At 42.3% G+C, this 12706-nt stretch overlaps 1 protein-coding gene across 7 annotated transcripts in view; it reads left to right on the top strand.

Annotated features, from left to right (window-relative positions):
* IWS1 (interacts with SUPT6H, CTD assembly factor 1) overlaps positions 1 to 12706 on the top strand; it is a 37953-nt gene that overhangs the window by 19318 nt on the left and 5929 nt on the right. For 2 of the 7 annotated variants that reach the window (XM_064165265.1, XM_064165267.1), the window contains exons 2-8: positions 1282 to 1400; positions 7322 to 7997; positions 8351 to 8549; positions 8788 to 8845; positions 9202 to 9302; positions 9886 to 10036; positions 11672 to 11754. In XM_064165265.1, coding sequence (XP_064021335.1) covers positions 1282 to 1400; positions 7322 to 7997; positions 8351 to 8549; positions 8788 to 8845; positions 9202 to 9302; positions 9886 to 10036; positions 11672 to 11754 — 1387 coding nt within the window. Of the gene's footprint in view, positions 1 to 353; positions 555 to 1281; positions 1401 to 7321; positions 7998 to 8350; positions 8550 to 8787; positions 8846 to 9201; positions 9303 to 9885; positions 10037 to 11671; positions 11755 to 12706 lie in introns of those variants that run through there. The other 5 variants (XM_064165268.1, XM_064165269.1, XM_064165272.1 and 2 more) reach the window with 4 other exon arrangements.

Raw genomic sequence — 12706 nt, forward strand, 5'->3', positions numbered from 1 at the left:
TGAACCCTTTCATGGAAGATGTTTCTCCTAATGTCCAACCCAAACCTCCCTTCGTGCAACCGGGCAGGGCAGGGAGGAGCCTTGGGGCGGGGCCCGGCAGGGCAGGGAGGGGCCTCGGGGCGGGGCCCGGCAGGGCAGGGAGGAGCCTCGGGGCGGGCCCGGCAGGGCAGGGAGGGGCCTCGGGGCGGGGCCCGGCAGGGCAGGGAGGAGCCTCGGGGCGGGCCCGGCAGGGCAGGGAGGGGCCTCGGGGCGGGGCCCGGCAGGGCAGGGAGGAGCCTCGGGGCGGGCCCGGCCAGCCCCGCCCCCCGCGGGGCACGCGGGGCAAAGGGCAGCTGCCGCGGCGCATGCGCGGGCGCGCTGCGGGCCGTTGGGAGGGCCGGCGCCATCTTGGGCCCTGTGCGAGCCGGGAGCCGAGCGGCGGCGGCGGGAGGAAGCGGCGGGCCCTAGCGGCGAGTACTGCGTGGGGGGCTTTGCCCCGCCGGCCGCCCGCGGCAAGGAAGGCGGGGCTCGGCGGCTCGCCATGGACAGCGAGTACTACGGCGGGGAGCAGTCAGGTAGCGGCGCGGCGGCTTTCCCCGCGGCAGGCAGAGCCGTCGGGGGCGCGGGGCGCTGCGAAGCAGGCTGCTGGCTGTGGCGGGGATCGCCCTGCCCCTCTCTGCCCAGAGGCCGTTTCCGGCGCCCGGGGCCCTTCAGCCTCACTGTGCGGTCGCGTAAGCGGCGGCGAAATCCTGCAGCCGTTCCGCCAAGGGTGCGCGGGGCCGGCCTGGGCCTCGCCTCACATACCCTGGGAGTTGTCAGCAGCTGACTCCGCAGGGGCCTGAGGTGGCATCGGCGGCGCCGGGTCAGGCCTCCTCTGCTCCCGGGGTTATCAGCAGATCGCTTTGCTGGGAGCTAGGGTGGTATCGGCGGGGCTGCGCCGGGCCGCGCCGCCTTCTCCCCGGGGGTTATCAGCCGATGGCTTCGCAGGGGGCTGGAGTGGCATCGGCGGGGTTGGACCGGACCCTTTGGTGTGAATACAATGCAGCAGACACCTTATTATTAGTCCTGTGGTTTAATATATAAGTCCCTGCTTCTGTGCATGTTGTTAGTGGTTTTGTGATCTCTTTTGGGGTATCTCTGGTGAGTCTGTGCCAGACCTTCCCAGTAGATGCTTTTCGTTTGTCTGTGTTAGTGTATGATTAGAATGACAGTGTGACTGCGGCGCTGCCTGCCTCCTTGATCATCCATTTTAAACACTGGGCAATACTGAGTTTTGCTTTCCTTTTCTTGGTTTTGGGGTAGATGATGGCGGAGCTACTCCAGTGCAAGACGAACGAGATTCAGGATCTGATGTTGAAGATGAAGTAAATGAGCAGCAGTCTGGATCAGAGAATGGAAGTGTAGTAGGACACCCTTCAGAGGTACTACTGGCACTTATCTAGATAAAGATTGCTCTTCTGTAAATTGATTTCCCCCTCCTGTTTGTTTAAAGAGGGGTTTTCTCTTACCTGAGACTCACATATATATTGCTCTTCTGTAAATTGATTTCCTCCTCTTGTTTGTTTAAAGAGGGTTTTTCTCTTACCTGAGACTCACATATGTATTCAGGTCTTTTTTTAAGTCCTTTCCCTGTCACAGCTTTACTTCCAGAAAGAATTATGTCAGATAATCTCTTGACCAATACATAGGATAAGGACTTTGACAGTTTTTCTTATTATAGTGGTGTTCACTGTTTTTTACTAGAATAAGTTTAATATTCTCATACTCAATTAAAATAAAAGCTTTTTGGGTTTGAAATTCTAAGCAGTGTATGTTGAAGAATTTTACATGGCATTGTGCAGAGTAATGTTGTGGAGGCATAGATTTCCCTTACCAAAGAGTAAATGTTCTATCACCTTCTCAGATGTGAGTGCTGAAGTCTGTTTGTGCTGTGTCTTTCACCTTGCATTTCCAAAGAAGCAGGTCTCCATGTGGAGAAGGAACAGGTTAAAGTTTCTGAATGGTATCACTCCATCTGGAGTGACCTTTGCTTTGAGAAGCCTACACCATGAAAAGGGTGGTAATACTTTGATCCAGGGTTGTATTTAGGAGAGTGTTGCTTGTGGATTGACTGATTTGGTTGAAAAGTGATTCTGATAGAAGTGAAGGCTCTCTTCAGATTTGTACAACAGTTTTGGAGTTAAGATTAACTTTGTGGAATTTTTTTGGTGACTTGATAGAGAATTGTGTCATCTTACTGAGGAAGAATAACTTTGTTCTGTAAACTCATGTCTTTAGCCATTGAAGTTATGGAGAGCTTTTGATGTTCATAAAAACTAATCAAAGCCATTTCAATCTGTCTTGCATATTTTATTGCATTTTATGTAAAGGTTGGCTTTGACTCTGAGTTTTCAATGGTTATAAGTTTTTTAAATTGCTTAAAATGCATGATGTGATATAGCTGGCTGGTTTGTCAAAAGGCTGGACTGCTGTGGTATAAAATGCATTCTTTTTCATTTTCCTCCACCCTTTATTGAATTCATACTTTCCTTGGAGTTAGAAAGTAGATGAAGTTTTTCTATTTATATAGAATGAAAGTTCTTCCTGCATATCTGAATTTGAGTGCAAACAGATTGGCAATTCCTTTTTCTTAAAAGGTGTTGATATTCACCATTGAAAACACTGCTTTGGTGCAAGGCAACATCTCTCATTGTCATAATCAGGGTTCCAGCATGGGAGAAATAACTCTTTCTAAGGGATTTAGTACTTCTGCTTTAATTTTTAAGATCTGGGATGAGTGCATGGAGAGTCATGTTGCTTCTACAATAATATTAAGCTTTTCCTGTCATATGTGAAAATGTGTTCACTTTTTCTTACTCTTTTGTACTCCTGTGGGATTGTAATTTTACTTACAGTGGCAAAGTAATGGACTATCTGGCCTACAGAACATGCAGTTGACTGTTACTGCATCTTCACTGTGTCTTTTTCACATTTAAATAACCACAAACTACTTGGAGCTATTATTATAATTGCTAACTGTGCCTGTGTTATTTTAAGGGCTTTGTTCTGTGATGGCTGTTGAATATTCCTCTGTAGATACAATACTTCAGAAAGACCATTAAAAAACCCATCACCAAAAAAACAACCGACAACCAAACAAACAGAACCCCAAACCAAAACACAGATGAAAAAAACAACTAAAGCACCTCTCTGTAGGATAGTAGATGTGAGCCTTCAAGCCGTAGTGCTTTATTTGATTTGTCTCAAATGATAAATACCAACTCTTACATTCTTAGTTTTCTCTACACCAGATTCAAAGTGCAGCTCAAAAAGCAGCGGTGTGGAGTAGCTGTTTCTGAAAGGTGTAGCCTTCAGTGACTTAGCATATTATTTACCCTATTCACTCATCCTCTTATTTCCTTCATCTATAGGAATATGTGGGAGGAATGACACTCAAAGGTAAAAAAGCCTTTGAGGCAGCCTAATCAGTTAAGTCTGTTTCCTTACTATTTCGTCTCTAATTTGGAACTTGGATGTAAAGAATCGAAGTTTTAAACTTTGAAACTTTTTTTTCAGGTTCTTAACTTTAAAGAAAAGGGGAATCCTGAGGAATTACTTATGTAGGTCTCAGGTATGTGGGTTTTTCTTTTCCATAATTCTTTTCTGGCTTTCCTTCCGCCAGTCCCACTTTATCTATAAATGTTCTTCTTGATGTCCTTACCAATTCTGCTTTAGACAAATAGGTAACACATAGTTTTAGTACAGTAATAAGTATGAAATCATGTTTACAGTGTTTGTACAAGTCAGGCTTATTTGGAACTCTTTAATGATTATATTCATACACTTTCACCAAGTCGCTGCTGTCTTCACAAATCTAAGTTATGGTTTGACTGTGACTGTTAACAAACTTCTACAAATACTTCAAATACCTTACATATCTAAAAAGAAAAAGACCTGCTTGCTGATTTGCCAGTGATGATTATGCATGCCTCAGTTTAACAAATGTCATTCAGGAGGTTGTAATGGATGGGTCAATGTTGTTGAACTTCCTAAATTATTAAAGTAGTACCTCTTCAAAGTGGCTGCATGTTGATCCAATTAAACTCATTGCTGACTGGAATTTTTATGTGAAAGGATAACACTGTAAATTTGATTTTGTACATTTGTAAATTTGATTTCTTATTTTATACTGTACTAAAGCCTCATGTTATGGAATTCTTTCAGTTGAATAAATTAAGGACATCTCAATTAAAATGTTTATAGATAAAGAGGAGGAAGAAAAGAAAGCAAAGGAATTAGAGAAAAATGCAGTAGCAATTACCTGAGACCTACTTGGTTTTGAGGAAGTCTGATCTTTTGATTATTTGGAAAAGGAAAACCAGAAAACTCCAAAATTATACACTTGATTTATTGGACAATGTCTTTTTAGAGACGAACTAGTAAAAAAAAAAGTGCTGGGGGGAAGGAGCTTGTCCTTCAGAGTTCAATCGTCCTGCTGTGAAGGTGCATGCACTTTTTCTGTCAAAGTATATTCCAACACTTTCTACAGATTCAGTAACTATATTCAGAAAACCTTTGCACTGATGACTGTGGACTGGGCCTGTCTGTTCTGTGTAGACTCCAAGCAAGTCTGTCTCAGCTCTGCTTCAGCAGATGCTGAGCTATGTTCATGTGCTGAATCTGAGGTAGTGTGTGTTGTCATTCTGTAAGGCTTACTGTCTTGTCTGATGTAAGTAATAGAGTGCAATTTAGGTTAGCTCTCATGCTTTTTGGACTCAGACTAGAGTAGATGGCACTCAATCTGTGCAGAGGTATCTGCATTGCCCAAATGGTTCTTCTGTAGGTGATTATATCACAGAGGAATTCAGCTGCTGATCACTGTGAATCTGTGGTGCAGAGCTCTGTGTAGTTGCAGTGTGAGTTAATGAGGATGCCTGTCTGCTCTCTCTCCCCAAACATCTTTGTTGTCAGGATCGATTGTCAGTTTGCAGGAGCAGACTGGAGATTCAGTGTGTTGTCAAGTGCTTCAGCAGTAATGCTGTATAATCATAACGACTTCTGACACAGTGTTTTGCATAAGAAGTTCTTTGTTATTTATTTCAGTATTCTGAAGAGATGGATATATAACCTTCAGCCTTACTTCTGACTTTGGAATCATTAGGGATTCCAGTTGATTTTTAAAAAGAAACTTGTTCATGTGTTGACCAAAGGCTTTTTAGACTGGTAGAATTATTTGTATTGCTTTCCTTGGTTTTGTTTGGCAAAATGCCTTATTTCTGCTGACAGTTTTCAGTATCTATTCAACATTAGCCATCTGAAATCAAGAAAAGATAGACCAAAAATTATGTGACAGGAAAATAAGGATTAAAGAATTTCTGTTATTATAAACAACAATTTCAGTGTATGTCTCTGCATTTCAGTACTTCTCAATGACTGTGCTTGTAACACTGCTGAAAAATCTGTTTCCTGTTCTGTTTGCAGCTGCAGTTTTCTTTAATCTGACATAATACAGTCAGAGAAAATACATCACATGCACTGCTGTTAGTTCATGTGGGAGCTACTGGGCAGGAGAGGGCACTTAAGTCAGTAAGATCCCATAACAAGCTGAGAGCAGTTGAGTGTGAGTATGATCTTCCTCAGCCATGCATCTTCAAATCTGTAACTTCTTAATCTTCATATTTAGTTACAATTCCAAATTCAGGTTTTTACAGAACCATGTTTTCTTTCTGTACGGAGAAAGTATTGCTGTAGAGACAGGGACAAGCAGCAGAGAGAAAGCTGCTCACTCATTGTCACAGCAACTGCTAGCACTGGAAATAGTGAAGTTGTATTTGAAATGTATGTTTTAAAATTATATTGTCCTGACTGTTTTCCATTGTGCAGTAAGTTTGTTAGTGATTTTGCAGTCACTTAGAAGGTATTATTTTATCAAGTGCTAGCTAAGAGAATAGAAGTGTAAGGTCCAAAAATCTTACAGAGCAATGTAATTTACTTCTTGGTATAATTCTGGAGAGAGTTGTTCCTAAGAACAATTAAAATTAGTTTAAAAAAAAATTCTTAATCATACATTTTAATAGTAGAATCATTTGTTTTAGGTGCAGGATAGACACACCTACCTTATTTGGTATGACTCTGAATGTGTGAGTAGAATGACTACAGAAAATAGAAAGAATGGAAATTTCTTCCCCAAGGAAATTAAATTGCTGACAAACAAGTACTTGAAAGCTCCAGGATGTAGAGCTTTGCAAGTGTCTCTTAAGACACTAAATACCCAGTTTGCAAATACAGTAATGGAAGGAGTCTGTAGCCAAGACAAAATCCTCTATCTCAGGAAAGCCTGGTGGATAAGGGAGCTTAAATTTGCAGAAAAAAAAAATCAGAGTATTGCTCTTTTCAGTTCAAAATGGAGTTTTATTGTGACAGTGACCATCAGGTGTACTGAGCTAATGACACGAATGTTCAAGAGTAATACTGTTTTCTCAGACAAAGGCAATTGAGACTTTTTGTCAAGTAAACATTAGATATAGGAAAGATAAACAAGGTCTTTTCAGTAATGATTTTGATAGGTGGCTTGTGAAATGCTTTTCCAAAAACTAAAAGCATGTCTCAGTATTTTTTCTGTGTGGAAGAGAAAGAATCATGTTGCAGTTCTGAAGTTTTAAGTGCATAGGTTATCTCAGGTGTCTGAGTAGGCATGGGAGTGATCAGCCTAAGGGAGAGAAGCTTTGACTCCACCTTGTAACGCACATTGAAACACAGAACTTTTAAAGTACCTGAAAGGTCTAAAACTTTATTTCTGATTTTTGGTAGGCTTTTGGTCTTGATGTGTTCTTAAGTATCTTTCCTTGACAAGAAAGGAAAGGGCACAAGCTCTCTGCAGCTTCACTTAGAAAGTGATGTATGTATGCTTTCAGCAAAATCTATTTCATACAAAGCAAACTGTTGGAGATCTTAAGTAAATGACTAGAGAGAGATTCCGTTTCTTGCCTTATTACTGGAAATTTTGACTATGCCGCTTTGAAGGCCTCACTTGTCAAAGTGAAAGCACTAAGCATTTACCCTTGAGGAGCCCTTCTTAGATGTATTTATTTGAGTGGTTCTGAAGTTCTGTTACCATTTTCAAAATGTGACTGCACTGCAGGGTGGACACACTTCCAATGATCTAGTATTTTTCTGGATCTGAAGTATTTGATAGGCCTTTGATGCAAATGGCCTAATAATAATTTCTCTATAGAAAATATTTCTGGGTTTAGTGCTTTGGGTAATTGGATCAGAGGAAGGACAAGGAAAAATTCAGAGCACTTTTTGTCTACTTTTTAAGGTTGGTTTTGCTGAGTTGTCTGAGGTTGTTTTTCTTTTTCAGAATGAACACAGTGATGGAGAAGATGATGGGCAAATAGTAGAGGCACATGAGACAGACTCTGAAAATGAAGATATCCCAAGGCAAAAAGACAGTGACTCAGATAATGAGGAGCCTCCAAATCACAATGTGAGTGATTCAGACAATGAAGCAGCTCATGAAGGCAAAGACAGTGATTCTGATACTGAGGACCGTCCAAATCGGCCTTTAAGTGACTCTGAAAATGAAGATGCTTTAAATCATCGAGCGAGTGACTCTGAAAATGGAGAACCTCCCAGAGATCACAGTAGTGATTTTGAAAATGAGGAATCACACAAGCAGCCAGCCAGCGACTCGGAAAGTGAATTGATCCAGAAGCAGCCAGCCAGTGACTCTGAGAGTGAGGAACTCCACAAGCAGCCAGCCAGTGACTCAGAGAGCGAGGAGGTTTCCAGACACAAACAAGCAATAGAGTCTGAGGAGAGTGATGGGGAGGACAAGAAGGAGGAGGTGCAGAATGATTCTCATCACTCAGATACTGATCACGTAAAGGAAGGATTTCAGGGCTCTGACAGTGAAGAGGAAGCTCCTAAGAGAAGGAAAATATCAGACAGTGATGAAGAAGAGAAAGAGGAGGAGAAAACAGTAAAGAGGAAAACAGCTATCCTTTCTGACAGTGAGGATGACAACGAGAAAACACGTAAGAAACTCTGGGGTGAAAATAAGTGCTGCAACAAGCGGTAGTGTTAGAGTTAAACCATTCTAAGACAGACAAGAAACCAAAAAGCACATTTGGGTTTTGAGCACAGCTGCATTTGTAGAAACTATTGTTGTAGCTGCATTACTGTGCAAACATGTAATATTTTTGAGTCTAATAGAAGAAAAGAGAGAAGACTGTGGTGATCTTGCTTTCTACTGGCACCCGTTGTGTTGATTATTGCTGTTAGTAATTTCTTTACTTTGTTGTTACTTCTGTAGTCTTTTTTTACTCTTTTTTTTGTATGCCAGGGATGAGAGTCTGTTTTCATACGTAGTAACACTCCTTTCTGTTAGCAGCTGCAAAAAAAGTACGAATCCTTTCTGATGTGGAAGAATCAGATAGTGATGCACCTTCGGAGAAATCTGGCAACAGGAAGAAAAGTATTGTGTCAGATAGCGAGGAAGAAGAAGAAGAAAGAAAAGAGAATGATGGGAAGAAAAAAGAAGAGAAAGATCTGTTTGGCAGTGACAGTGAATCTGGAAATGAACAAGAGTAAGTGTGTCTGGGAATGTGTATTCTTTTGGGGCTGCAGATGGGGAGACTGGTTATGAATGGAGAACAGATGAATCCCAAGCAGAGAATGGTTGTCCACCTTCACTGGTGGTGTGGAGAGGAAGCTCACTAGTAGATGGCAGAATGAAAGGTGGATGTCCACACAGTGGAATTTTTGGAGAAAAGACACTAAGACTGTTGCAGTCTGTGTACATTAATGTTACTGTTACCTTCACAGAAACCTGATTGCAGATATATTTGGAGAGTCTGGTGATGAGGAGGAAGAGGAATTTACGGTAAGTGTTACTGTGCACGTCTCTTGTTCACGTGCTGGATCTGATCTTCATGGGGAGGCACTTGAGAACGACTTGAGTTTGAATTCATGTTCAAGGATATGTGTTGTACCAGAAGGGACAATTTGTATCTGCTGGAGTCATTGAGTTAGTCTTTGGGTTAAATAGCATTCACAGCTCTTCTGTTGGGAAAGTTACTTACATGAAGTCACAGATGGACTTAGGGAGCCTTTGTTCCTCTTTCTTCTAGATGATCTGCAGGCTTACCTGAAGCTTTATGAATATCAATGTCAAGTGCCTGAGTAGATAGATGCTCAATCTTGATTCATACACTGATTTGCATTGTCATTACCCACCAGGGTTTTAATCAGGAAGATTTGGAGGAAGAGAAAGGTGACACAGACATGAAGGAGACAGCAGATGAATCTGACTCTGATGATAACATCAAAAGAGGGAAGCAGTAAGTCACAGTATTGCATACTCCTTCGTTAATAGGAATGCAAGAGCTTCTCCAAAGACTGGCTAAACTTCGTTGTTCAGAAAGGCTTGGGACTGTGTTTCTACAGCATGTGTGTTCTCATAAACTACAGCAGCTGGTACAGTTCAGTCACTTAGCAGTTCATAGCAGAACACCTGTGCTTCTGCAGCAGAGAACAGTATTGCATGTTCCACATCAAAACCCAAATGAATTTAATATTAATGAAGGGCACTCAGCTCTACTGTTACCTGCTTAGCAGGTGCAGGGAAGTTAAACCTTTGTCAGTTTTGATGACACTTTAACACATTCTGGACCCTGAATATTACATGTGTGCATCTCACTAGCTGTTTCAGCAAGGTCTTGCCGACTTTCCAGGACATCTTAGAGCCTTTGAAGCCCTTCCCAGTTGGTAGACTGAGCATAACTAATTATCCTACAGAGCCATTAAGACATAGTGCCTGCAGATTTATTGGAGAAGTTTTGAAAGGTTACTCTAAAGTATTTCCTGCAAATGCATTAAGATCAACCCTCTTTTGATCATCCACAAACTCTTCTTGCATTTCAGTATGGACTTCATGTCAGATTTTGACATGATGTTGCAAAGAAAGAAGAGTATGAGCGGCAAGCGCAGACGAAATCGAGATGGTGGAACTTTCATTAGTGATGCAGATGATGTGGTCAGTGCTATGATCGTGAAGATGAATGAGGCTGCTGAGGTGAGTTTTCTAGGCTCCAAAGACACCTTAAAATCCACTTCCTTTCTATGGGAAAATCTTGTCATCAGGAAAATACAGAAATCTGCCTGGGACTCAGGAGGAGTAATCTGTACACTGCAGAAAGCTTCCAATATATGATCAACTATTTTAATGTTACTTTTGCTCTTCTGGATGAAAACGTTCCTTTTGTTGAATTTTGTAGAAAATAGTCACTCATTTTAAAGATTAAAATTAGTTAACTTCTACACTTTGATTAGCTTAGATAACTGTCCTATGAAAAGGGACATTTGCATGTTCTGTAAACTACACAAATTAGTGTTTCAAACACCGAGAAAGGGAGTGGGGTTTCATTTTGTGATTACAGTTACTAGCGCGCTGAGTGTCTCTCTGTTCCTGACAAGAACCCTTTTCAAAGCCATTAGAATCGTAGTAGAGCAGCAGAATTATGGGAGTTCTGCTCTGCAGACTGCCTTTTTCAAGGGGTCATGTTTAGTATGTTGCTTTGCAAGGTTTACTGGGGGCTGGCCTTCTGTCAGGTGTCTTGTGGTTGCAGTTTTGCTGGAGTAACAGTCAAAGAACATGACTGAAACTCATTAAAACCAGTTGGGTAGAATATACGAAACTTTAGAAAGAGGAATCTTGTCAGTAATGACAGCCAAAAAAAAAGTAGTTGTGGTAGTTTGAGGGGTCTCAGGTCCCCCTTAAACAAAACCATAGGGACTGCTATGAAAATTTGTCTTGAATAAGCCATACAGTTTGGAATTGTAGAATCATTTTGATTGAAAAAGATCTTCAAGATCCTCTAGTTCAACCATTATCTAACTCTGCCAAGTCTGATGCTAAACAAAGTCCCTTATGCCAGAGAGAAGAGCTGATCTCCATTATTGTGCTATCTTACTCTCTAGCATGTGCCTGTCAAACCATTCTGGGGCATGAAGAGGGGAAGAAAGGGAAGAATCTTGCAATAAAAAACCATTGTGCAGAAAAAGCCTTCTGTGGATTGAGTGGAAAGGAGCTGCCATGGCAAGACCTTATATCTGTTGATTGTAATGGATCATTTTGTTATGTGGGAGCCCAAGTACTGAACAGATAGTGATAATATGATCTTTGATGATAATCACATGAAACCCAGGCTTTGTTTTAGCACATCATGCACATTTATGTGCTCTGATGTTTCTTGCACCAGTGCTTCATCCTGAGCTGTCCAGTTACATTCTTAGCTGAAGTGAATATACATGTTTCTCACTTCCAATTGGTTTGGCTTGCTGTTTTTCTGGTGTCTTGGTGCAATTTTACTAGCAGAATTTCTAGGTTATCTGTGCATAGCATGGAGGACTACAGGTCTCCAGTTTATTGAAATCAACCCAAATCATGAGCTAGAAAACAAAGCCATTTTGTTGGGAGTCTCCTAATGTGATGTTTATTTTGAGGGTAATGTGATATTTCAAAGGAAAATGTACTCTGCTTCATTCTCCTGCAGCCCCAAAACACATTATACAACAAAGTTACTGTCATCCTGGCAGAGTTGCACTTCTTGTTTAACAGACTAATCTTTTTCCTGGAAATGTTGTGAAGAATGAGATTTACTGATTTCTCCTTCTGATTAACTTGCACTGATTCTTCAACTCCTTACAGGAGGATCGACAACTGAATACACAAAAGAAACCGGCACTAAAGAAATTAACTCTGCTACCAACTGTAGTTATGCATCTTAAAAAGTGAGTTGTCATTCTCCCAGCTAATTATCCTGGGGTATATTGGGAATTTGGTAGGTTCATGGAGTGACATTACAGTTGTACTGAGTATGCAGTGAAACATTTTTTTCCTTCCAAGTAAATGCTGCTGCAGCTAGGTGACCTTAAAACCCAAAAGCTGTACGTAATTTTCCTGGTTAACTTAACATGAAAAAGCAGGAGAGCAGCCAAACAGAGAGGGATCTGGGGGTGCTGATCGATACCCACCTGAACATGAGCCAGCAGTGTGCCTAGGTGGCCAAGAGAGCCAGTGGCATCCTGGCCTGCATCAGGAATGGTGTGGCCAGCAGGAGCAGGGAGGTCATTCTGCCCCTGCACTCTGCACTGGTTAGACCACACTTTGAGTGCTGTGTTCAGTCCTGGGCCCCCCAGTTTAGGAAGGACACTGAGATGCTTGAGCCTGTCCAGAGAAGGGCGACGAGGCTGGGGAGAGGCCTTGAGCACAGCCCTACGAGGAGAGGCTGAGGGAGCTGGGATTGGTTAGCCTGGAGAAGAGGAGGCTCAGGGGTGACCTTATTGCTGTCTGCAACTACCTGAGGGGAGGCTGTAGCCAGGAGGAGGTTGCTCTCTTCTCTCAGGTGGCCAGCACCAGAACAAGAGGACACAGCCTCAAGCTGCGCCAGGGGAAATTTAGGCTGGAGGTGAGGAGAAAGTTCTTCACTGAGAGAGTCATTGGACACTGGAATGGGCTGCCCGGGGAGGTGGTGGAGTCGCCGTCCCTGGAGCTGTTCAAGGCAGGATTGGACGTGGCACTTGGTGCCATGGTCTAGCCTTGAGCTCTGTAGTAAAGGGTTGGACTTGATGATCTATGAGGTCTCTTCCAACCTTGGTGATACTGTGATACTGTGAAAAACCTTCAAATGCACTGTTGTGCTGAAGGAACATCACATCTGAAGATTTTGATGCATTGTGTGAC

Source organism: Pogoniulus pusillus, chromosome 26 (genome assembly GCF_015220805.1).
Source record: "Pogoniulus pusillus isolate bPogPus1 chromosome 26, bPogPus1.pri, whole genome shotgun sequence".
Taxonomy (NCBI): domain Eukaryota; kingdom Metazoa; phylum Chordata; class Aves; order Piciformes; family Lybiidae; genus Pogoniulus; species Pogoniulus pusillus.